Genomic DNA, 24,575 nt, shown 5'->3' with positions numbered 1-24,575 from the left:
ATTCAAAAACTTCTTTAATGCATTGAGACCAATACGAATGAATGACTTCAGCTGCTTTTTATCAAAATGTGGCTTTTTAAAATTTTATAATTGAATAATTTACCTACTGTCTGCAGGTTTGGTTTTAACGCAAAGTCATTGCTCAATCGTTGATTCGGGATGTATAAAGATTTTGGCATTATGAGATGATTTTTAACTCTTGAGATGTAACCTAGCTAAAATTACACCACAGCTCTGTGGTGTAACTCCCAGGTAACACTGATGAGACTCCTCAACTCTGATGTGTAACTTCCCAGGTAACACTGATGAGAATCCTCAATGCTGGCTCGGGCAGTGGGAGACTGGAGTGTGCTTGGGACAAACGTTACTACTACTTCTCAAGGCACACTGGCAGCTGGCTGAGTGATGATTTGTGACTCGTCACTCAAGGACACAATCCACTGTTTGTTGCACCCCCTGAAATTTCATCTCGCACCCCAGGTTGGGAACCCCTGCTTTAAGGCCTCTTTCTTACTTTTTGTTTCACATTGGACATAGAAGGAGGACTTTTGCCTCATTTATGTCATGCCAGATGGAGCAATCACATCAATCCCATTTCCCAGGATTTGGCTTTCTTTATCAGGACATCAGCAATGTCCTCCTTTTTCAAATAACAATGTTTCCCTTACTCTACTATTGAGACTGCCATTACCCACACCTTGTTCACTTCCTGAACATCCATACTCACTCTCATCTTCCTAATGGCTTAACAGTGATGGAGTTTCTCTTGTCCCTACCTACAGCTCTGTGAGTCTCCACCTCCAACATATCATTCTCTGCAACTTCCGCTATCTCCAAAGGGATCCTAACACTAACCACATCCTTACCGTACCCCCACCTCCGATTTCTGCGAGAATCGCTCCCTCTGTGATTCCCTTTCTATTTGTCCCTCCCCACTAATCTCCATCCCAGCAATGATCCCTGCAAATGACCAAAGTGCTACACCTGCCCATTCACCTTCTCCCTTACCTCCTTTCAGGGCCCTAAATAGACCTTCTAGGTGAGGGAACACTTCACTTGCAAATCTGCTGGCCTAGTCTACTGTATCTGGTGCTCCTGATGCAGCCTTCTCTACATTAGTGAGACCTATGGTAAATTGGGGGACTGCTTTGTCAAGCACCTCTACTCCATCCACCAAAAATAGAGTTTCCTGGTGGCCGAACATTTCAATTCAGATTCACACTCCTGTTCTGACCTGTTGGTACATGGCCTCCTCTTGTGCCACAATGAGGCCATCTTCAGGGTGGAAGAGCAAAACCTTACATTCCATATTGGTTGCCTCCAGCCTGATGGCATGAGTATCAAATTCTCCTTCTGGTTAAAAAAAATCCCTTTCCCTCCCCTCTTCTATTTCCCAGTCTGGCCTCTTATATTTTTTTCACCTGCCTGTCACTTTCCCCACTTGGTGCCCCTCCCCTTCCCTTTTCTCCCACGGTTCACTGTCCTCCCCTATAAAAGGATGACAGGAGTGAAGGTAGGACCGATTAGAGATAAAAGTGGGAAGATGTGCCTGGAGGCTGTGGAAGTGAGCGAGGTCCTCAATGAATACTTCTCTTCGGTATTCACCACTGAGAGGGAACATGATGATGGTGAGGACAATATGAGTGAGATTGATGTTCTGAAGCATGTTAATATTAAGGGAGAGGAGGTGTTGGAGTTGTTAAAATACATTAGGATAGTTAAATCCCCGGGGCCTGACGGAATATTCCCCAGGCTGCTCCAAGAGGCAAGGGAAGAGATTGCTGAACTTCTGACTAGGATCTTTATGTCCTTGTTCTCCACGGGAATGGTACCGGAGGATTGGAGGGAGGCGAATGTTGTCCCCTTGTTCAAAAAAGGTAGTAGGGATAGTCCAGGTAATTATAGATCAGTGAGCCTTACGTCTATGGTGGGAAAGCTGTTGGAAAAGATTCTTAGAGATACGATCTATGGGCATTTAGAGAATCATGGTCTGATCAGGGACAGTCAGCATGGCTTTGTGAAGGGCAGATCATGCCTAACAAGCCTGATGTGGGGGTAGAAGGGTGGGTTGGCAAGTTTGCAGACGACACAAAGGTTGGTGGTGTTGTAGATAGTGTAGAGGATTGTCAAAGATTGGAGAGAGACATGAATAGGATGCAGAAGTGGGCTGAGAAGTGGCAGATGGAGTTCAACCCAGAGAAGTGTGAGGTGGTACACTTTGGAAGGACAAACTCCAAGGCAGAGTACAAAGTAAATGGCAGGATACTTGGTAGTGTGGAGGAGCAGAGGGATCTGGGGTACATGTCCACAGATCCCTGAAAGTTGCCTCATAGGTAGATAGGGTAGTTAAGAAAGCTTATGGGGTGTTAGCTTTCATAAGTCGAGGGATAGAATTTAAGAGACACGATATAATGATACAACTCTATAAAACTCTAGTTAGGCCACACTTAGAGTACTGTATCCAGTTCTGGTCGCCTCAGTATAGGAACGATGTGGAAGCATTGGAAAGGGTACAGAGGAGATTTACCAGGATGCTGCCTGGTTTAGAGAGTATGGATTATACTCAGAGATTAAGGGATCTAGGGCTTTACTCTTTGGAGAGAAGGAGGATGAGAGGAGACATGATAGAGGTGTACAAGATATTAAGAGGAATAGACAGAGTGGACAGCCAGCGCCTCTTCCCCGGGGCACCACTGCTCAGTACAAGAGGACGTGGCTGTAAGGGGAGTGAAGTTCAAGGGGTTATTAGAGGAAGGTTTTTCACTCAGAGAATGGTTGGTGCGTGGAATGCACTGCCTGAGTCAGTGGTGGAGGCAGATACACTAGTGAAGTTTAAGAGACTACTAGATAGGTATATGGAGGAATTTAAGGTGGGGGGGTTATAGGTGAGGCAGGGTTTGAAGATCCGCACAACATTGTGGGTTGAAGGGCCTGTAATGTGCTGTACTGTTCTATGTCTATGTCTAAAATTCTTTCCTCTTCAGTTCTTTACATTTCCTAACCACCTGGCTTCACCTGTCACCCTTTAGTTATTATTCTTCCCTTTCTCCGACCTTTCCATTCTGGCATCTTCCCCCTTCTTTTCTAGTCTTGAAGAACGGTCTCGGCCAGAAACATTAATTGTTTGTTCATTTCTATGGATGCTGCTTAATCTGCTGCGTTCCTCCAGCATTTTGTATGTGTTGTTTTGGATTTCCAGCATCTGCAGAATTTCTCATGTTTACCATTTCCTTTTACATTATGTCACTGTATCCCTGTACTAATTTTGTCTTGTATGTTCATTAACTCCTCATTGTATTTTTTTGCCATTTTTTTTTCTATGCTGAAGGACATTTTTCAGTAGACTGTAAACTTAACAGCACTTTGAAATGTATGAGGAAAAGTGCTCACTCACTGGTAGTGTGCAAACTCCACAGGCAACGTTGAGTTCACGGTCATACTGGATCCTTCTATCTGTGAAGCAGCAATATAAATTGTTGTGCTACCATGCTATTCAGAAATTACTTCTATCCCCGCACCTTTCCAAGACATCTGTACTTCATGTCTGGACTTCATTCAGTTTTACAGCTGGTCTGATCCAATCTATCTTAAATTAGGATTTTTTATGAGTAAGTCACCAGAACCAGAATCAGGTTTATTATCACCGGCATGTGTCGTGAAATTTGTTATTTGGTTTAGTGCAACTTTTGTGTACTTTAGATTGTTGAGTCCTACTTTCCCTGCTTTTTAGCAAATCATTAACCCCCTCAATTTAATGGCCTTTAGTAGCATTTTACCTATCTTCTTACTTATAACTTATAAGTTAAATAAAAATTGATTTACCACTATTTGTCTGCAAATATGCAGTATCTTACATTTTGATAATTTGCTTCAAATATCAGCACAGAATTTTCTTTGTAATATGTATGTTACACTCGTATCTGTTTTCTTATAGCTAAGCATTTGGAGTCCTGCTTTACTTCGCATCAATGTTCAGTTCCCACTCTTTCTGTTGGTATGGATATAACAAATCCTGATATTATACAGATGCTTAAAAAGGTAACATTTGATGAAAATTGAAGCCCTTGTGTTTTACAGTTGTATTAATGTTGAGGTTTTTAAATGAATCTTAACTGACTTTTTTACAGTTTCGTCTTCTTAATGAGTTTCAGAAAGAAGTTCCATCCTTCTGGATTCGTCATCCAGAGAAGTATATTTTAACACTATGATAATTGAGTTTCAGAAGAATTGGGAGGCATTTTAAGTCATAACTAAAATCTAAATTAATTTTTAAGGCTTTGTAATTAAAATTAATTGTCATACTGGGTAGTAGTGTACTTAATCATATCTGAATAAAATGATACTGAAGACATTTGGACTAATTAAAAAATATCTTGAAATATTCTTCTTGTGGAGCTATTGTTTGATGTTGCTTTAAAAAGCCGTATGAGTAATATTGTATGGCAGGTATTTCTGATTCTTAGCTAAATAGTTCTAAATTTTCGATCTTCAATTTTCTGAAGGTTTATGGAGGAGATAGTGGAGAGCACTCTGTCATTACTGTCAGCAACACATAAACAGAGTCTTAATACTGACACATCAGACCACGTACTGGAACCTGTCTATTTCCTGGCACTGTTGGATATAAAAGCCTCCTGGTTCAAGAAATGGATGGTAAAAATAATAAGTATTTAAGAGGCTTATTTATGTTAGACAATGAGTCTTTAAATGATGCTAGTGCACTTAAAGTGAATGGAATAAGATGTTGACAAATCAGCAGAATCATAGAATTTGCCTACACAATCTTTTTTGGATGTTTTTCCATGCAAACTTTTGATCACTGTTTTTAGAACTTGTTTTGTTTGCATTATTCTGCCTTATTAATAGAAATGGTCATTGTAAATTGCAGCTTCCTTTTTGGGTGTAATTTAGTTGCAGGCTTTTTATTTCTACATCAAAATGTTCTTTGGCAGCTCTGTCCAGCTAATTAGTTTGATACAGAATGACCGTATGTCTGGGTTCAGAGAATGTTGCAGCGCAATGTCAAATTAGTTAGAAAACAATGGAGGAACAGAGCATACAGATTCTGCAGATGCTGGGAATCCAGAGTAACACAGACAAACTGTTCACCAGGTGGGGCAGCATCTACAGAAAGTAAACAGCTTTATTAAACAGCTGACATTTCGGGCCGAAACCATTCTTCAGGATTGGAAAGGAAAGGGGAAGAAGGCAGTTTGTTATTAAGCTGAGCATTTTCACCAGAAAAACAGGCACTGAAGGATGCACACTCTTAATTCAGTCTTAGACACTTCCAACAATGCACTCACCAGGATTAGCTAGTATTTCAGGTCAGTATTCATTTTGCTGCACTCTAAGGCATTTAAAGTTACAGAAAATGGGAATGAGTGTGGGGAGCAATGAATCTCTGTGTTCCAGTGGAGAGAAAGAAAAGCTGAATGACACATGGTGATGGTGCTGGCTGCAGAAGTGTGATTAAGTCTTGCATATTGCAAACAAACTGTTTGGAGGAGGAGATTAAGTATAGTAAGATCAGTGAGAATAGAGAAGGAGAGGATAATGGGGGGGGAAATGCAAAAATCAATGCAGCAACTTTGAGACACCAACCACTGTAGAGGCAAGAGACATGGGGTTGCTTTGGCAATCAAGGTAAAGGAGTCAAAGAGCTTCTACAGGTATATTAAGACCAAAAGTATAGTGAGGGATAAAATTGGTCCTCTTGAAGAGCAGAGTGGTCGGCTGTGTATGGAACTAAAAGAAATGGGAGAAATCTTAAATGGGTTTTTTTCGTCCGTATTTACTAAGGAAACTGACATGAAGTCAGTGGAAATAAGGCAAACAGGTAGTGAGGTCATGGAACCTATACAGATTGAAGAGGAGGAAGTGCTTGCTATCTTGAGGCAAATCAGAGTAGATAAATCACCAGGACCTGACAGGGTATTCCCTCTGACCTTGTAGGAGATTAGTGTTCAAATTGCAGGGGTCCTGGCAGATATATTTAAAATGTCGATATCTACGGTTGAGGTGTCGGAGGATTGGAGGATAGCTCGTGTTGTTCCATTGTTTAAAAAAGGCTCTAAAAGTAATCCGGGAAATTATAGGCCGGTAAGTTTGATGTCGGTAGTGTGTAAATTATTGGAGGGAGTACGAAGAGATAGGATCTACAAATATTTGGATAGACAGGGACTTATTAGGGAGAGTCAACATGGCTTTGTGTGTGGTTTAACCAATCTATTAGAGTTTTTCAAGGAAGTTACCAGGAAAGTGGATGAAGGGAAGGCAGTGGATGTTGTCTACATGGACTTCAGTAAGGCCTTTGACAAGATCCCGCATGGGAAGTTGGTTAGGAAGATTCAGTCACTAGGTATACATGGAGAGGTATTAAATTGGATTAGACATTGGCTCAATGGGAGAAGTCAGAGAGTGGTAGTGGAGGATTGCTTCTCTGAGTGGAGGCCTGTGACTAGTGGTGTGTCACAGGGATCAGTGCTGGCTCCATTGTTATTTGTCATCTATATCAATGATCTGGATGATAATGTGGTTAATTGGATCAGCAAATTTGTTGATGATACAAAGATTGGAGGTGTAGTGGACAGTGAGGAAGGTTTTCAAAGCTTGCAGAGGGATTTGGACCAGCTGGAAAAATGGGCTGAAAAATAGCAGATGGAGTTTAATACAGACAAGTGTGAGGTATTGCACTTTGGAAGGACAAGCCAAGGTAGAACATACAAGGTAAATGGTAGGGCACTGAGAAGTGCAGTAGAACAGAGGGATCTGGGAGTACAGATACAAAATTCCCTAAAAGTGGCATCACAGGTAGTTAGGGTCGTAAAGAGAGCTTTTGGTACATTGGCTTTTATAAATCTAAGTTTTGAGTATAAGAGCTGGAATGTAATGGTGAGGTTGTATAAGGCATTGTGAGGCTGAATTTGGAGTATTGTGTGCAGATTTGGTCACCAAATTACAGGAAGGATATTAATAAGGTTGAAAGAGTGCAGAGAAGGTTTACAATTATGTTGCTGGGACTTAGAAACTGAGTTATAGAGAAAGGTTAGATAGGTTAGGTCTTTATTCCCTGGAGCGTAGAAGAATGAGGGGAGATCTGATAGAGGTATATAAAATTAAGATGGGTATAGATAGAGTGAATGCAAGTAGGCTTTTTCCACTGAGGCTAGGGGAGAAAAAAACCAGAGGACATGGGTTAAGGGTGATGGGGGGAAGGTTTAAAGGGAACATTAGGTGGGGGGCTTCTTCACACAGAGAATGGTGGGAGTGTGGAATGAGCTGCCAAATGAAATGGTAAATGTGGGCTCACTTTTAACATTTAAGAAAATCTTTGACAGGTAGATGGATGAGAGGTGTATGGAGGGATATGGTCTAGATGCAGGTCAGTGGGACTAGGCAGAACAATGGTTTGGCACAGCCAAGAAGGGCCAAAAGGCCTGTTTCTGTGCTGTAATGTTCTATGATTCTCTGGTTCTATGCCCTGACCAATTAGGAAATTACCACTTCCGCCTTAAATATACCCATGGACTTGGCCTCCACCACATTCTGTGGCAGAGCATTCCACAGATTCACCACTCTCTGGCAAAAAAAAAATTCTTCCTCACCTCCGTTTTAAAGGGTCACCCCTCAATTTTGAGGCTGTGCCGTCTAGTTCTGGATACCTCCACCATAGGAAGCATCCTCTCCACATCCACCCTATCTATTCCTTTCAACATTTGGTAGGATTCAATGAGATCCCCCTGTATTCTTCAAAATTCCAGTGAGTACAGGCCCAAAGCAGCCAAGCGCTTCTCATATGTTAACTCCTTCAATCCTAGAATCATCCTTCTGAACTTCCTGTAGACTGTCACCAATGACTGCACATGTTTTCTGAGATATGGGACACAAAACTGTTGACAATACTCCGAGTGTGGTCTGACTAGTGTCTCATAAAGCCTTAGCATTGTCTCTTTGCTTTTATATTTTATTCCCCTTGAAATAAATGCCAACTTTCCATTTGCCTTCTTTACCACAGATTCAATCTATAAATTAACCTTCTGGAAGTCCTGCACTGGTACTCCTAAGTCCCTCTGCACCTCTGACGTTGAACCTTCTACCCCTTTTAAATAATAGTCCACACTAATGTTCCTTTTACCAAAATGCATTATCACTCATTTCCCATCACTGTATTCCAGCTGCCAATTTTTTGCCCATTCTTCCAATTTGTCTAAGTCCTGCTGCAGTCACATTGCTTCCTCAGCACTTCCTAACTTTGTATCTTTGTGGCAACATTTGTGGATGATGCATCAATTCTATTATCCAAATTATTGACAAGCAATGTGAAAAGTAGCAGTCCCAATACTGACCCCTGAGTCACTGGCAGCCAATCAGAAAAGGCCCACTTTATTCCCACCTGCTGCCTCCTGCCTGCCTGTCATTCCTCTGTCCATACTAGTATCTTTCCTGTAACACCATAGGATTTTATCTTATTAAGCAGCCTCATGTGTGCCACCTTATCAAAAGCCTTCTGAAAATCCAAGTAAACAACATCCACTGCCTCTCCGTTGTCTACCCTGCTTGTTACTTCCTGAAAGATTTGTCAGGCAAGTTTTCCCTTTACAGAAACCATGCTGACTTTGATTTATTTTATCATTAGTCAAGTACCTTGAAACCTCATCCTTAATAATGGACTCCAACACTTTCCCAACCACTGAGGTTAGACTAACTTACTCATAATTTCCTTTCCTTTGCTTTCCTCCCTTCTTAAAGAGTGGACTGACATTTGCAATCTTCCAGTCCTCCAGGGCCATGCCAGAATCAAGTGATTCTTGAAAGATCAAGAGCAATGCATCTGATATCTCTTCAGCAACCTTGCTCAGGACTCTGGGATATAATCCATCCTTACCACCTTAAGATTTTTGAGTTTACCTTGCACTTTTTCCTTTGTAGCTGCAGTGGCACTCACTCCTGCTCCCTGACACTCACGGACCTCTGACACACTGCTTGTGACTTCCACAGTGAGGACTGATGCAAAGTACCCATTAAGTTAATCGCCATTTCTTTGTCCCCCATTACTACCCATTAACATATGAGGAGTCATATGTTAATTTGCTATTAACATCTGAGGTGTCCATGAAGGGAAGGCTGGTTTCTATGATGTGCTAAGATGTGCCTGTAACTCTCTGCAATTTTGGCAATCATAGCAGGATAGTTGCCAAATGAAGGCATGATGCATCTGGATAGGGTACTTTCTGTGGTGCACCAAAAAAATTGGTAAGGCTGAAAGGAGATATGTCAAATTTGATTGTCCTCTTGAGGAATTAGAGGTGCTGTGAGCTTTATTGGCTTTGGTGTCTTCGTAGTTGACCAAGACAGGCATGAAGCTGTCAACCATCTCAATCACAGTACTGTTGATGAAAACAAAACCATGTGCACTGTTAACCACCCTGCCCTCCCCCCACCCCCCGACTCTTCCTGGAGTAAATGAACAGCTCTTGTTTTGCCGACATTGAGGGGAGCATTGTTATCATGACACCACGTAACTAGGTTCTCTGTGTCCATCCTGTACTCCTACTTATAATTATTTGATTCCTTAAGGTTGTTATAGCAGAGTGGTGGTAGTGGGGACAAGCTTCCACTCGCTATTAAGTGTTCCCAATGGTGTGCACTTCAAATAGCCTCTGGCATCAAAGTCCTGCTCCTGGTCTGTTTTACTGTCTTCCTTCTCTTAAAGAGAGGAGTGACATTTGTAATTTTTCAGTCCATGCCAGAGTCCAATAATTTTTGAAAGATCATTTCTAATGCCACCACAATCTCTAATGTTACCTCTTTCAGAACCCTAGGGTGCAGTTCTTCCAGTCTGGGTGACTTCTGTATCTTTAGGTCTTTTAGCTTTTTGGTCACTTTCTCTCTTGTAATAGTAACTGCACCCACTTCTCTTCCTTCACACACTACAACATTAGGCATACTGCTAGTGTTTTCCACAGTGAAGACTGATGCAAAATACTCCTTTAGTTCATCAGCCATCTGCTTGTCTCATGTTATTGTATCTTCTGCCTCATTTTCTAGCAGTCCTATATCCACTCTCATTTCCCTTTTATTTTTAACATATTTGAAAAATGTTTACTATCCACTCTGATATTATTTGCTAGCTTGCTTTCATATTTCATCTTTTCCCTTCTAATGATTTTTTTTAAGTTGCTCTCTGCAGGTTTTTAAAAACTTCCCAATCCTCTATCTTCCCACTCATTTTTGCTTTTCTTTTGCTTTTACAGTAGCTTTGCCTTCCCTTGTCAGCCATGGTTGTACTGTTTTACCATGTAAGTATTTCTTAATTTTTGGAATACATGTGTCCTGCTCCTTCCTCAGTTTTCCCAGAAATGCATGCCATTGATGCTCTGCTGACTTCCCTGCCAGCAGCTCCATCCAATTTACTTTGGCCAGCTCCTCTCTCATACCACTGTAATTTCCCTTACTTCACTGAAATACTGCTATATCAGACTTTACTTTCTCCCTATCAAATTTCAAGTTGAACTCAATCATATTGTGATCACTGGTTCCTAAGGATTCTTTTACCTTAAGATCCCTAATCACCTCCAGTTTATTACACAACACCCAATCTAGTATAGCTGAACCCCTTGTAGGCTCAATGGACAGACTGCTCTAAGAAGCCATCTCTTAGGCATTCAACATATTCTCTCTCTTCAGATCCATTACCAACCTGATTTTCCCAACCCACCTTCAAATTAAAATCTCCCATGACTACCATAATATTGCCCTTTTGACACACCTTTTCTGTTTCCTGTTGTAATCTGTGGTCCACCTCCCAGCCACTGCTAGGAGGCCTGTATATAACTGCCATCAACATCCTTTTACCCTTGCAGTTTATTAACTCAACCCACAAGGATTCAACATCTTCCGATCCTATGTCACATCTTTCTACTGATTTGATGCCATTCTTTACCAGTCCAGCCACGCCACCCACTCTGCCTACCTTCCTATCCCTCTGATATAACATCTAACTTTGGACATTCGGCACCCAACTGCAACCATCCTTCAGCCACAATTCATTGGTGGCTACAACATCGTACCTGGCAATCTGTAATAGTGCATCAAGATCATCCACCTTATTTCTTATACTACGCACATTTAGATACAACACCTTGTGTACCATATTTGCTATCCTTTCTGATTCTGCATCCTTAATGTTTTGATACTCAGTCCGTTGACTGCAAGTAAGTCCCATCACTTGCCTACCCTTCCTGACAGGCTGACGGCACCTTATCTTTACTTTTTTACCATCTGTACTGTACTGAAACCCTTCATTCCTGTTCCCACCTCTCCTGCCAAATTAGTTCAAACCCTTCCCAACAGCTCTAACAAACCTGCCCAGAAGAATATTGGTCCCTCTTGGTTCAGGTGCAACCTGTCACTTTTGAACTGGTTACACCTCCCCCAGAAGAGATCCCAGTGATCCAAGAACCTGAAGCCCTGCCCCCTGCACCAGCTTCTCAATCATGCATTTATCTGCCAGATCATCCTGTTTCTACCCTCAGTGGCATGTGGCACAGACAAAAATCTGGAAATTACTACTCGGGAGGTTCTGCTTCTACCTAGCTCTGTAAATTCTCTTTTTAGGACCTCATTGCTTTTCCTTCCTATGTCATTGATTCCAATAAGTACCAAATTTGTAGATGGAGTTAGCACACAACCTGGTCACACTGTTGTGAGTGTATAAGGAGCAGAAAAGGGGGCTGGAGATATACCCTTGTGGGGCACCAGCACTGAGAATGATTATAGCAGAGGTGTTGCTTCCTGTCCTTATAGATTGTGGTCTGTCAGGAAGTCAACGATCCAGTTGCAAAGGGAAATGTTGACTTCCCGGGTGTAGGAGTTTGGATATGAGTTTGCTTAGACTTATAGTATTGAAGTAGAGCTGCAGTCAGTGAACAATAATCTGAGTAGTGTGTGTAGGTCCAGAAAGATGAAGTCTGCCATTGAAGTCTGTTAAAGGTAGATGAATTGCATTATGTGTGGAGGTTGTCTGAGGAGGCTGGAGCAATACATACTATAAAGGCCTCTTAAAGCACTTCATAATGGGAGATGTCAGAGCAACCGGTGTAGTCATTAAGGCACCTTACTTTCTTCAAATTCAATGATTTCAGTTAGCCAACCTTTCCAAATCATATATGGTTTTGGAGTGATCTGGTGAAAACATGTGATCCTAAAATGTTAACTGCTTTTCTCTTTCAAGATGTTACCTCACTTCAAAGTTGAAAGTAAATTTATTATCACTTGCGTCACCATATACAACCCTGTGATTCATTTTCTTGTTAGCATACTTAATAAATGCAATAACCATATTAGAATCAATGAAACGTCATACCAACAGGGTAGACAACCAGTGTGTGAAAGACAAGGAACTGTGCAAATTCAAAAAGAAAGAAAAAAAAAGAAATAATAATAAATAAGCAATAAATATCAAGAACATGAGGTGAAGAGTCCTTGAAAGTGAGTTTTTAAAGGTTGTGGGAATAGTTCAGTGATGAGGCAAGTGAAGTTATTCCCTCTGCTTGAGGAGCCTGATGATTGAGGGTTAATTGTTCCTGTGTGAGTCCTGAGGTTTCTGTACCTTTTTCCAGATGGCACAGTGAGAAGAAAGCATGACCTGCGTGGTGGGTCCCTGATGATGATGTGCTCAGTGGTGAGGACTGTAATAGACTGGGCCGTATCCACTACTTTTTCTGTTCAAGGACATTGGTGTTTCTATATCAGGCTGTGATGCAGCCAGTCAATATACTCTCCACCACTCATCTATAGAAGTTTATCAATGTCTTAGATGTCATGCCAAATCTTTGCAAACTCCTAATGAAGTGGCGCAGATTTGATTCCTTTGTAACTGCAGTTGTGTGCTGGGCCCAGGAGAGGCCCTGCAACATAATAACACCAAGCAATTTAAAGTTGCTGACTCTCTCCACCTCTGATCCCGTCGATGAAGATTGGCTCATGGACCTCTGGTTTCCTCTTCCTGAAGTCACTAATAGCTCCTTGGTCTTGCTGACATTATGAGGTTGTTGTTATGGCACCACTCATCCAGATTTTCATTCTCCCTCCTATATGCTGATTTGTTTTTTTTGCATTTTTCAATCTTTTTATTAATTTTCAAATAAAGAATATACAAATCAGAGGAGGAGTTGAACAAACAGATAATACAAAAGACATATAAACAGCAAAAAAAAACAAAGTATATATTGTCAAGATCAGATAGGTAAAATGTTACGCTGTTATATATACAATATAATAAAAAAAACAAAAAAAAACTACAACTCCTGATAGCAATCATGAAAAAAAGATTGGAAATTTGATTTGGTAAAGGGAAAAAAAAACCCACTAACTAAACTAAAACAAAAAAAGGAGAAAAGAAAAGAAAGAAAAAGAAAGATTGGGCAGTCCAATTGAGGATAAAATTAGAAAAAAGAGAAAGAGGAAAAAAAACATCCTTCCAGTCATCTCCGAACCTTCACAGATAAGGATTTTCCCAAAAGAGAATAAAGAAAAATAAATAAATAAATAGAAATTAAATCATGTGAGAATATTGAAGAAAGGATCGCCAGACTTGTTCAAAATTAAAGGATGTATCAAATGTCCAGCTTCTAATTTTCTCCAAGCTTAGATATGACATAATGGAGGAGAGCCAATAAAAAACAGTAGGTGGGTTGGATTCTTTCCAGTGCAGCAAGATAGCTCTCCTAGCCAGTAAAGTTGAAAAGGCTATCACATGTTGAGCAGAAGCAGACACTTTGCTTGCTTCCTCTGGAATAATCCCAAAAATTGCTGTAAGTGAATTGGGTTGAACATCCACATCTATAACTTTAGATAATATTGTAAACACATCCCTCCAAAAATTGTTTAAGCTTACACATGACCAACACATATGAGTTAGAGTAGCCACTTCTGCGTTAAATTTGTAACAAATAGGGCTTATATTAGGAAAAATATGCACTAACTTATCTTTGGACATATAGGCCCTGTGTACTGTCTTAAACTGAATTAAGGTATGGTGTGCGCAGATAGATGAATTATTGACTAGATAATAAATTTTACTCCATTAATTATCGGAAAGTGAATGTTGAAGTTCAACTTCCCAGATGCGTTGAACCCTATCATTAGGTGACATGCGAACATTCATTATAAATGATAGCCATTAATCATTTCTGAAAAGGTTTAAGCTGAAAAATAACATAAGCCAAATTTAAAGAACAGGTCAGGGGGTAATTCGGTAAAAAATCACATAAAAAATTTCAAACCTGTAAGTATCTGAAAAAATGTGCATTAGAGGTATCATATTTATCCATTAACTGCGAAAAGGACATTAAACAGTCCTGTAAAAACAGATCTAAAAAAGTTCTTATTCCCTTAATTTTCCATGTTAAGAAAGCCTTATCCAAAGTTGATGGTTTAAAAAAGAAATTAGAATAAATATTACTGGAAAGTAGAAAATCACTTAATTCAAAAAATCTACGAAACTGAAACCAAATTTTTAAAGTATGTTTAGCAATAGGGTTGAGAGCTTGTCTACCTATTCTGCAGAGCAAAAACAGAAGGGGAGCTCCTAATAAAAAAGCTAACGAAAGCCCCGTTACTGAATTTTCCTCCAACTGTAACCATGAAGGGCAATCTTGGTCATCTATATCATAAATCCAAAAAGTAATATAACAAATATTAATTGCCCAATAATAACATCTAAAGTTTGGTAAAACTAGTCCTCCATCTTTTTTTGGTTTTTGCAATAAAACTTTATTCACTCTAGAATTTTTATTATTACAAACATAAGACAAAATAAGAGAATCTATTTTATCAAAAAATGTTTTTGGAACAAAACAGGGAACTGCTTAAAATATATATAAAAATTTCGGTAAAATAACCATTTTTATAGCATGTATTCGACCTTTCAATGACATCGACATAGGTGACCATTTAGAAAGTGCCTGTTGAGTATATTCAACTAAAGGGGAGAAATTATACCTATATAGGTCTTTAAAATTGTTAGTAATTTTGATACCAAGGTAAGTGAAATGGTTTTTGGCAATATTAAAAAGGTATTTGATAATAATAATCAGAATAATTATTAATAGAAAATAATTCACTTTTATGTAAATTAAGGTTATATCCAGAAAAAATACCAAATTCCGTAAATATAGATAACATAAAAGGAATAGATTTCCTGGGATTTGAAATGTAAACTAATAAATCATCTGTGTATAATGAATCCTTATGTATTTTATCCCCTCTCTTAATACCCTGCACAGAATTAGAATCCTTAAGAAAAATAGCAAGTGGTTCTAAAGTCAAATTAAATAATAAAGGACTAAGAGGACAACACTGATGGGTACCTCTATATAATCTAAAATAAGGAGACTTTTGGTTATTAGCTATAACCGCAGCTACCGGGGCCTGGTAGATCATTTAATCCAGGAAATAAATCCTGGGCCAAAATTAAACCTCTTCAAAACCTGAAATAGATTGGCCACTCCACCCTATCAAAGGCTTTCTCTGCATCCAAAGATACAATACATGCAGATTCTTTGGCTGAGGGGGAATAAATGATATTTAACAATCTTTGAATATTAAAATGTGAGTGCCTATTTTTGATAAAGCCTATTTGATCATTTGAGATAACATTAGGCAAGATATTCTCAAGCCTATTTGCTAAAATCTTAGAGAGGGGTTTAAAATCTACATTCAATAAAGAAATAGGTCTATAGGATATACATTCCAGTGGGTCTTTTCCTTTTTCTGGAATCAATGAGATTAGTGCCTCATAAAAAGTTTTAGGAAGGTTCCCAGAGGATATAGAATCGGTAAACATTTGATGAAGATGTGGTATAAGCAGCTGATTTGTTAACACGTTTGATTTGGCCAACGACAGTGGTGTCATCAACAAATAATAAAGGTGCTGAAGCTATGCTCAGCCACACAGTTGTAAGTGTAAAGTAAGTAGAGCACACAACTTTTTGGCACACCTGTTCTGATGGAGATTGGTATTGCCAATCCAAACTGACTGTGGTCTGCAAGTGAGGAAATCATAGGAGTGCTCTTTACACTTTATGTTATTACTTCAATTTCTGACACTTGTGACATTGTTCTTCTACAATGTTTTTAATCTCATAGTTCCAGCATTGACTTTTCCCTCTTCTCTCTTCCATTTTTGTTCATTTATCCCCTTAAGTTTGCATTTCCACCAAACTGATTAACTTCAATTACACAGCCTGCATCATCCTCCCTGAGCTAGCATTGCCATCACCACACTTTATTCAGGCTCTCTTGGTCTCTGCCCTATTATAGATATTTCTGCTGATCCATCTACCCTTCTCTGTTCCCTTAAAATTAATGCTTGTTTAATTTCTAATTTTCATTAGTTCAATGAAAAATCATTAACCCAAAATATTATTGTTTTTCACCTACCTGTTGGGTATTTTTAACTCTCTATTTTTATTGCATATTTACATCTCTTTTTCAAGGTTTGCTTTGCATAGAATTGCTCAATCATATGCTGTTTTTTTGAATAGCATTCTCACTATATCTACCTGTCTTTTAATCTCTGTCAAATTTTAAGGAAGATACCACTCCATAACCAGTATAAATCTTCTTAAATGTTGCACTGCTCTCATTCTCAATTTTCTTCCAGAGTATTCAGTGATCAATGAAGTACTCGTTTTGTAATACATATTTTATTATTTATCTCTTCTCAGATTTGATCTGAGCAGCACAGTTAAGTGAAGTGAAGTGTAAGTGTGACTGCTACTGTAATATGACTGTACCTCCTTCATTTTTCCATTTTCTTCTAACATGAAAAACAGAATACTTAAGCATTTTTCTCTATTCATGTTGGTGGTTTTACAATGCTTGAATTTATTTCTAGAGCTGTGAACATTCATACTGAATTGCCAAAATTCTCTTACATTTTGAATAAGTGAATATCTTATTTCCTTCCCCGGTTCTGTCATTCTTCTGTCTAATTCCCAAGCATGTTTCATTTCCTGTACTACTTGGTCAATGATGTCATCATTGAAGGTTAGCTATTCTCCACAGCCTTAATGATGTAGATTCTCCTACACTGCTTCATTTATCTTTCAAGATTATTTGCTATTAGTTGAAAATTATTGATGTAGAACCCACATATATCTCTCCCCAGTTTGCTGTTTTTAAAGACCATCATACTCTATTTTGAAGCATGACATGCTTATTCTTCACCAGCTATTATCCTTGGTTAAAAACCTTGGAGACATAAGAATAATTGGGATTTCAAGCATAGAAAAGGATAGGTTATCCACTACTTGCCTTTTTTCCTGTGCCACCACTTTTTCCCTTAGATAATGATTTATTTCATGGTGCCATACAGCTGCTTGTGATTTTCTTTGTGAGTCTCTATCCCTTTTCATAGATCTCTATTATTGCAGGTCAGTTGGAGAAATTCCAGGAACTGTGCATGTTGTTATCACCCAACATGTTCTTGAAGAGAATGGTCACCCAGCTTCTGCACCAGCATTTTTCTTTATAGCAGTCACTGCTACTTCTTGTGTTTCTGTAGCTTGTCAATTACAATAACTTTTTTTTGTACATAGAAGGTAAATATTGCTGGCAACACTAGCATATATTGTCCATTCCTAATTGCATTTACAAATCAATCAGGCTAGTAGGTCTGTGATACATATAGACTTCACCAGGCCATGTCCCCAAAGACCCACACCAATTTTTACTAATACCCCATAGAAAGCATACTGTCCAGACACATTAAACTTGGTACAGCCACTGCTCTGGCCAAGACTGAAGAAATTTCAGAGTTGTGAATACAAACCTGTCTATCATGAAAGCCAACCACCTCTTTGTTGATTCTGTCTGTATTTTCCACTGCCTTGGGAAAGCAGCCATCATGATTAATGATGGCTGCTTCCACCTCAGTCATTTTCTTTTGTCTCTCCCTTTCATTGGGCAGAAGATTGGCAGAGAACACAACACATACCACCAGACTTAATGACTGCTTCCATCCCACAGTTATAAGTCTCTTGAATGGACCTTATACAATAAAGATGAGCTGTTAATCATCCTGGCCCTTACATCTTATTTGTGCTGAGAATTTATGCTATAAGCTATGGTTTGAAATTTATGATATAAAATCTTTTCAGTTTATAGAGAACAGACTTTTTCTTCCTATTAATGTGGGATAGATTTACAATTAATGCTCAGATGATTTTAACTCTTCACTATGCCTATAATAACATTAGAAGTCTTTAACAAATCTTTAAAAAAATCACATGCACAAGTGTACCAACAATCCACTACTTTTTGCAACTTATTGCAACAACCAACAACTTTAAGTTGTTAGTAAATATGGTTTTATGGTATTAATATACAAAGCTAGAGACATATATTCCTGTAAGGAATTTGTCAGTTCTTCCTGTGACTATGTGGGTTTCCTCCAGATGCTCACATTCCAAATGACATATGGATTAGGTTTAGAAAGTTGTGGGCATGCTATGTTGGCACCACAGGAATGGCAACAGATGCAGACTGCCGCCAGCACATCCTTGGACTGTGTTGGTCATTGAAGCAAGAAACTTATTTCACTATATATTTTGCTGCACAGGTGACAAATAAAACTTCTCTGTAGATGAAACTAAAATTTCTATTTTATAAATATCACATTTTGCATGTTAAATATAAAGGTTGCCATAAATATTAAGATAAATATGTAATACTTTAGTAGGAAGAAATTTTAAGGGTAAGAATCTAATGGAAATCAAATTAATGATAAACTGATGTTGCCTTTTATTTATTGTATTTATGAATTATCTATATATAAAGTAATTCCAAAGTATTCGTGTTAGTTTCTAAAGGAGCAACAAAAAGAGCTTTCAGGAGACTAATACACTTTTTAAAAAATTCCTAGCATGGATACTACAGCAGAACAGTGGTTTTAAGACTCCTTGAAAATAAGTACAAGTCTTTGGTAAGTGTTCTAGAGTTAAGAACTGGATTTATTTCCATATCTTTTACATAACATGGCTGTGCTAATAATGACTGCAGTTATATCTTCCTCTTTTTCAGTATTGTTAATTTGTTATATATTGAATTTATACACCAAATAGGATTAATGTTATATTTATTGAATTTGTGCACCAAACAGCACAAAAGGATATATTAATAAACAAGGAAATAAAACTAATTAATTGATTCCATGGAATTATATTGAGAGATGGAAGAGCTACCAGAAACAAACATTCTGGGTTTTCTCTGTCAGTCTTATTTTTAATAATAGAAGCCAAGATCAAAATATACATCCAATAAATTTGTACAATTGTATTCCAACAATTAAGTCTGTGGTAGGATGACCATACCTGTAATTCTACTATTACTCGAAACTGTGTCTTTTATATTTTTATAGAACATGTTAAAATGAGAGAATTGTACATTCATGATATAATGTGGATGGTTGTGAGAAACTGGAAGGAAACATGGAGCTGGTCTGGAAAGAGCAGAAGTAGAATGAAGGATATAGAGATTTAATCTGTGAAGAAATAACTTTCAGTTTTGCAATCTAGATTTTTTTTTCCTGTTAATATTGTGCTTTCATCATCATCAGTAGTACTCAATTTCTGGTTGAAAGGAATGGAGAGCAGTATTGATGGCTTTGGAGAAATTGGAGAAACTTTATGAAAAAGTAAAAGAAAATATTTCAGGATGTTGTATCAGTATCTGAAACCTGAAGGTGAAGTGGCAAGGGGCCATAGTATATTTTCAAAGCCTGAGGATGAAATAGGAATGAATCAGTGGACTAAATGTTGATCTTTAGATGGAGGATATTCTTCTATAGAGGATATAAGGAGTGAAAGGAAATGTTAATAGTTCTACCATGTTTTAAAACTTTCAAATTGTTCATGGTTCCAGAACTTTTAGTCTAACATTAGGAATTGAGAAGGAGAGTGAAAAAAAAAATGGAAAAGCAAAACCAAGCCATTTTGAATGGAATCTGTGGCTGGAACAGGAAGAGGTTTGATTCCCAAGACAAACTAGTGTTTCAGAACTTTACAGGACTAGAGCTACAGACTTTGAAACAGGATCAAATCAACTTTGAGGCCAAGAGCCACTACCAGTTGCTGGGGCTGCAGAGAAATTAAATGGGAATTTGTATCTGAAACCATTGTATGGTTTTTGAAAGATGTGGTTCCTTGGCAGGGTTACATCATCCTCACAGTGCACTTGTGGTGTTTGCTTGTTTTATAATGACGACGGACCTGACTGGCATGAGGACGTAAAAATGTCAGGCTGAGATAGGCAAACTTGAAAAATCAATCAATCCTAAAAAAGGGACTTCCGGTGAGGCATGAGGCAAGATGGCAGCACAGCACTGAGCGCTGACATATAACCCTCCTTTTTCACGCTCTTTAGGGCTCACAGACGGTCTTAATACGTTTGAGTTGGAGAAGGATCTAATTAAAGACATGACCTCAGAAAAAGATCCAAATTCAACCAAGAAACAAGATACTAGCAGATGACACCAAACTAGCAATTCATCCGAGGAAATTACGCAAACAATGGCAACGGAGAGGGAATCGCTGCAGAAAACGGTAACCCACTTGCTAAAGAAGTTGCTGGAGAAGGCTCTTGACCCCATACAGAAGCATATGGCAGAGAATGGCAATATTCTTCGGTTGTTAAAGGAGCAAGCGGACATTCACTGTAAAAAATTTAGCACGGTCTTCAACAAAATATACAACATTCAGGTTAGCTTATGCAAGATTGAGAAAGATACTAGCTCCAGTCTCTCTGAGGTGACTAAGATACGGAAGAAGTTAAACGGCTTGGAGTCTAGGTCTAGAAGAAAGAATGTGCGGCTGGTTAACTTACCGACAGGCACTGAGGACAACAATCCAAGAGGCTACCTCCAGGAGATGCTGCCTAATTGGATACAGTGCTCAAGAACTCCCACAGCTCTCCATTGGAGATCGATAGTGCACATAGGATCTTTTCCAACGATACCTCAAGACCATGGAGCATGGTCCTTAGGCTTCTAAGGTACACTGACCAGCAGGCTGTCCTGGAGGGCGCGAGGAAAGCCAAACCTACTCTCCCTGATGGCACCCAGCTGCAGTTCTTCACCGACTACAGCCCTGGCATGATGCAGGAAATGAAGGGATACAAGGAGATTTGCGCTAAGTTTCAGCAGAAGGGGATCGACTCGTTCCTCATATACCCGGTGATTTTGTGAGTGAATATCAAGGACATGAAGATGTCATTTAACTTGGCAGAGGGAGTGAAAGAAGCCCTGAAATCATCGGGTGCTGGGAGATATGGAAGAAGACCCTGGGCAAAGTCCACACACCCCTCAGGAGGAGATGGAACTGCATTCAGAGCTTAGATCAGCCTGTTTGTGCAATCTAACAGGAATGGGCAAGTTAATGTCATAGGTGTGAAGTTTTCTGGTTATTCTTTTATTGGAAAGTCATTCGATGCACTCTTGTATTTAGTTTATTAGGGGCCAGTTTGTTTCTGACTATTGCAGGTCAGTTTTAAGGCAATGGCTCAGTTAACTTGTTAATACAAGTATAACATGGTAATATGATTGAAGTCCGCCTAGAATATACATTTTATCTTTTACTTTCTAAGGTGATAATTCAACACACCCAAATGTCACACTTCATCAAGAATGAAGCTGAAAAACAGCAGTTTGTTCTGAATGACTTCAGTGATACATGTTCATTTCAGGTTATGTCTCCAGTAGACTTGTTTATGTTCCTGGGCATGAGATAAGACGTCACTGGCGTCAACGCTAAACAACGGTCTGTTAAAGCAACAGTCTCATGTAAGAGAACTGTTGGGGTCTTGATTATGTGTTATACTATATTTGAGACGGGAATGGTTTTAATTATATAAGTTAATGGGTGTGACCAGGTTTTTTTTCCTGTCTCTTTGATATGATTGTCTATGAGAATTGATTTGCCTTTCTAATGTGTTGGTGCTAGAGGGGGGCGGTTAATGTTCAGTGTCTGACATTGCTAAGTGACACTCAAGAATATTACAAAATAAAGGGTTGAATGGGAGTGGTGATGGGAAGGGGGTGGGAAGGGGTTAACTCTGGGCTCCACCACCAACTTACAACAGATCCAGGGGAAGATGAGCAACACAGATAAATTAAAAAATCTTACTATTGTATCATTTAATGTTGGAGGATTAAACTCTCCCTACAAGGGTTAAAAGGTTTTAGATTTCTTATGCATTTACCTGGAATTATCATCAGCAAGTGTAAATGATGCATGACCAAACACAATCTTAATGTGCACAAATTTGATGTCTAACTTAAAAGATCTTTGTTAAAATAGGAAAGCTCTGTTTGTGTATGCACTACTATTCAGTTGGTTGGTGGAGGGGGAAGGGGGTGGGGATGAGGGTTGAGGGGTGGCTGGGTTAAACAGTCAGAATGTAATTGGCAGCTGATTGTATTGAATGGTATGTTGGTATTTCAATAAAAATTTGTGATTAAAAAAATCAATTGATCCTGAGGCTGCAAAAATGTATTAGCCATTTGTGAAGGGTATATTGTTTGCGTCTGGCAAAGGGTAGGGAATGTTTTTTGGAAAATATTTCTATTATTTCTGCAAGCATTCATAGGCAAGGTAGCTGTGGTGTGAGTAAATTCATTGATATGCAATCCATATGATGTAATTAAGAAGAATACTAGCACATATGATAAATATCAGTTGATGCACCATACATTTTAGGTATATTAAAATGTATTGTAAAATATTGATATACAGTGAAGTTTTCCAATTTGTCTTTTAAATGCTTGAGGCAGAGTATGGACTTCCTTTTGCAGTGCATTGTTATTCATATAGATATCCATTTTACCTCTTACAAATCATAATACCCTGAAATATCAACTCTTAAAAATGTGTGCATAATACTGCCTTTAAAATGTTTACTGGATACCTCTGTGAGATATGAAAAATATCTCTTTAATCTGGAAAAATGCTAGCAGTTATGAAATGTGGTTTTACTTGGTTTTATAATTTTGTTCACAATTGGATTAAAATGTACCTAATCTCACCATTATTATGGTATATGTATTGTGATAGAATATTCAGTGTTGAATGGGGAAGATTAAATAGAAAATTTAAAACTTCTCTTTGTTTTCTGTAGATAACTGCATCTGTCCAGCAATGCTTGAATTATTTTGATTCGAGGAATTTAGAGGATGAAGCAACTGACAATTTATGTGTAATGCTTTATCACATGAGTAAGTAACTTTGATAGTTATAATTATACTGTACATTTAAAACAATGCACCAAAAAGGATTTACTCTATGTTTACATTTGTTTTATATTTAATGTCATGACCTAAAACAAAAGCTGGGAAAATAATTTTTTTTATTTTGACAGTACTTTTTTGTTGGGCTGACTCCACTTGAGAAAATTAATTCCCCTTCTTTGTGCACCAAGTGTTCTAGAAAGTTCTAATTCTTCATTTTTGTCTCAAGACGGTGGTCAAAGAACATACTATACAGGGCATGAATTACAATACATTTGCTTCGTACATTCGCTGTGTCTTCTGGGAAGATTGTTGATGTACACTCGTGGTAGAAAACTATTTCCGATAAAAGTAAAAAACAGAGAAGGTAACTAATATACAAATATTCAAATGAATATTGCATTGTATGTACTGTTTCTCTAAATTTCTAAACTCCTTGTAGTTTATTATCTAATTTCAATATTCCATTCCTATTACAAGATCCATGGTAGTTTGTTTGGCATAATTCTGTATCATCTTTATCCCCTCTATCTCTGTTCCAAATTCCCTACACTTAAATATACAGGACGTTAAAAGTTGAGATAGAAACTTCAGGGAGACCTTAAGTCCAGAAAAATGTGAGGGCACTTTGTCGCCAGGTTAAGACTATTTTCAATTATTTCTATTATTTATTTCCCTGTGTTCTTAGATATCATAACATTGGCCTTATTCAAGTTTTGTCTTTCATATCTTTATTTGTTTCAGGATGTTTTCTCTTGTTTCACTGAGGTGATATATTAAAACAAGCAGCAATGATTCAATAGTCCTTCTTTATGTTTACTCATTTTCTTCATCTTATTAATTCTGTTACCACATTAGCCCATCTCCAATCTGGTTTGAGAATGTAAGATTCAAAATTCAAGATTGCTTTATGTCATTTCTAATACCCAAGTGTAATAGAGAATGAAATAATTGATCTGACGCAACTCAAAAAAGCAACATAAGATAAAGAACACAATAATACAAAAATAAATATAAATACGTAAGTATACATAGATTGATTGTATGTCCATGAGGTGATGTTAGGCACAGGAGAGTCTGTATATAAAGTGACTGACTGAAAATTATAAAGTGGTGGTGGTGGGTGGAGGTGTTAATCAGTCATATTGCTTGGGGAAAGTAACTGTTTTTGAGTCTGGTGGTCCTGGCATGGATGCTATGTAACCTGCTCCCTGATGGGAGTGGGATATACAGTCCATGAGCAGGCTGGGTGGGATCCTTCATGATGTTGCAGGCCATTTTCTGATAC

The 24,575-nt window shown here is 38.4% G+C and overlaps 1 protein-coding gene across 4 annotated transcripts in view; it reads left to right on the top strand.

Moving 5' to 3' along the window:
- Positions 1-24,575, top strand: part of tbc1d32 (TBC1 domain family, member 32) — a 210,966-nt gene that overhangs the window by 73,310 nt on the left and 113,081 nt on the right. For 3 of the 4 annotated variants that reach the window (XM_059981481.1, XM_059981478.1, XM_059981479.1), the window contains exons 8-13: positions 3,935-4,038; positions 4,128-4,189; positions 4,503-4,653; positions 18,932-18,991; positions 23,179-23,275; positions 23,517-23,654. In XM_059981481.1, coding sequence (XP_059837464.1) covers positions 3,935-4,038; positions 4,128-4,189; positions 4,503-4,653; positions 18,932-18,991; positions 23,179-23,275; positions 23,517-23,654 — 612 coding nt within the window. The remainder of the gene's footprint in view (positions 1-3,934; positions 4,039-4,127; positions 4,190-4,502; positions 4,654-18,931; positions 18,992-23,178; positions 23,276-23,516; positions 23,655-24,575) is intronic. The other variant, XM_059981480.1, reaches the window with a different exon arrangement.

The sequence above is a fragment of the Hypanus sabinus genome, chromosome 10, assembly GCF_030144855.1.
Source record: "Hypanus sabinus isolate sHypSab1 chromosome 10, sHypSab1.hap1, whole genome shotgun sequence".
NCBI classification, from domain to species: Eukaryota; Metazoa; Chordata; class Chondrichthyes; order Myliobatiformes; family Dasyatidae; genus Hypanus; species Hypanus sabinus.
The sequence above is the reverse complement of the archived record's forward strand: the minus strand, read 5'-3'. Positions and strand labels throughout refer to the sequence as shown.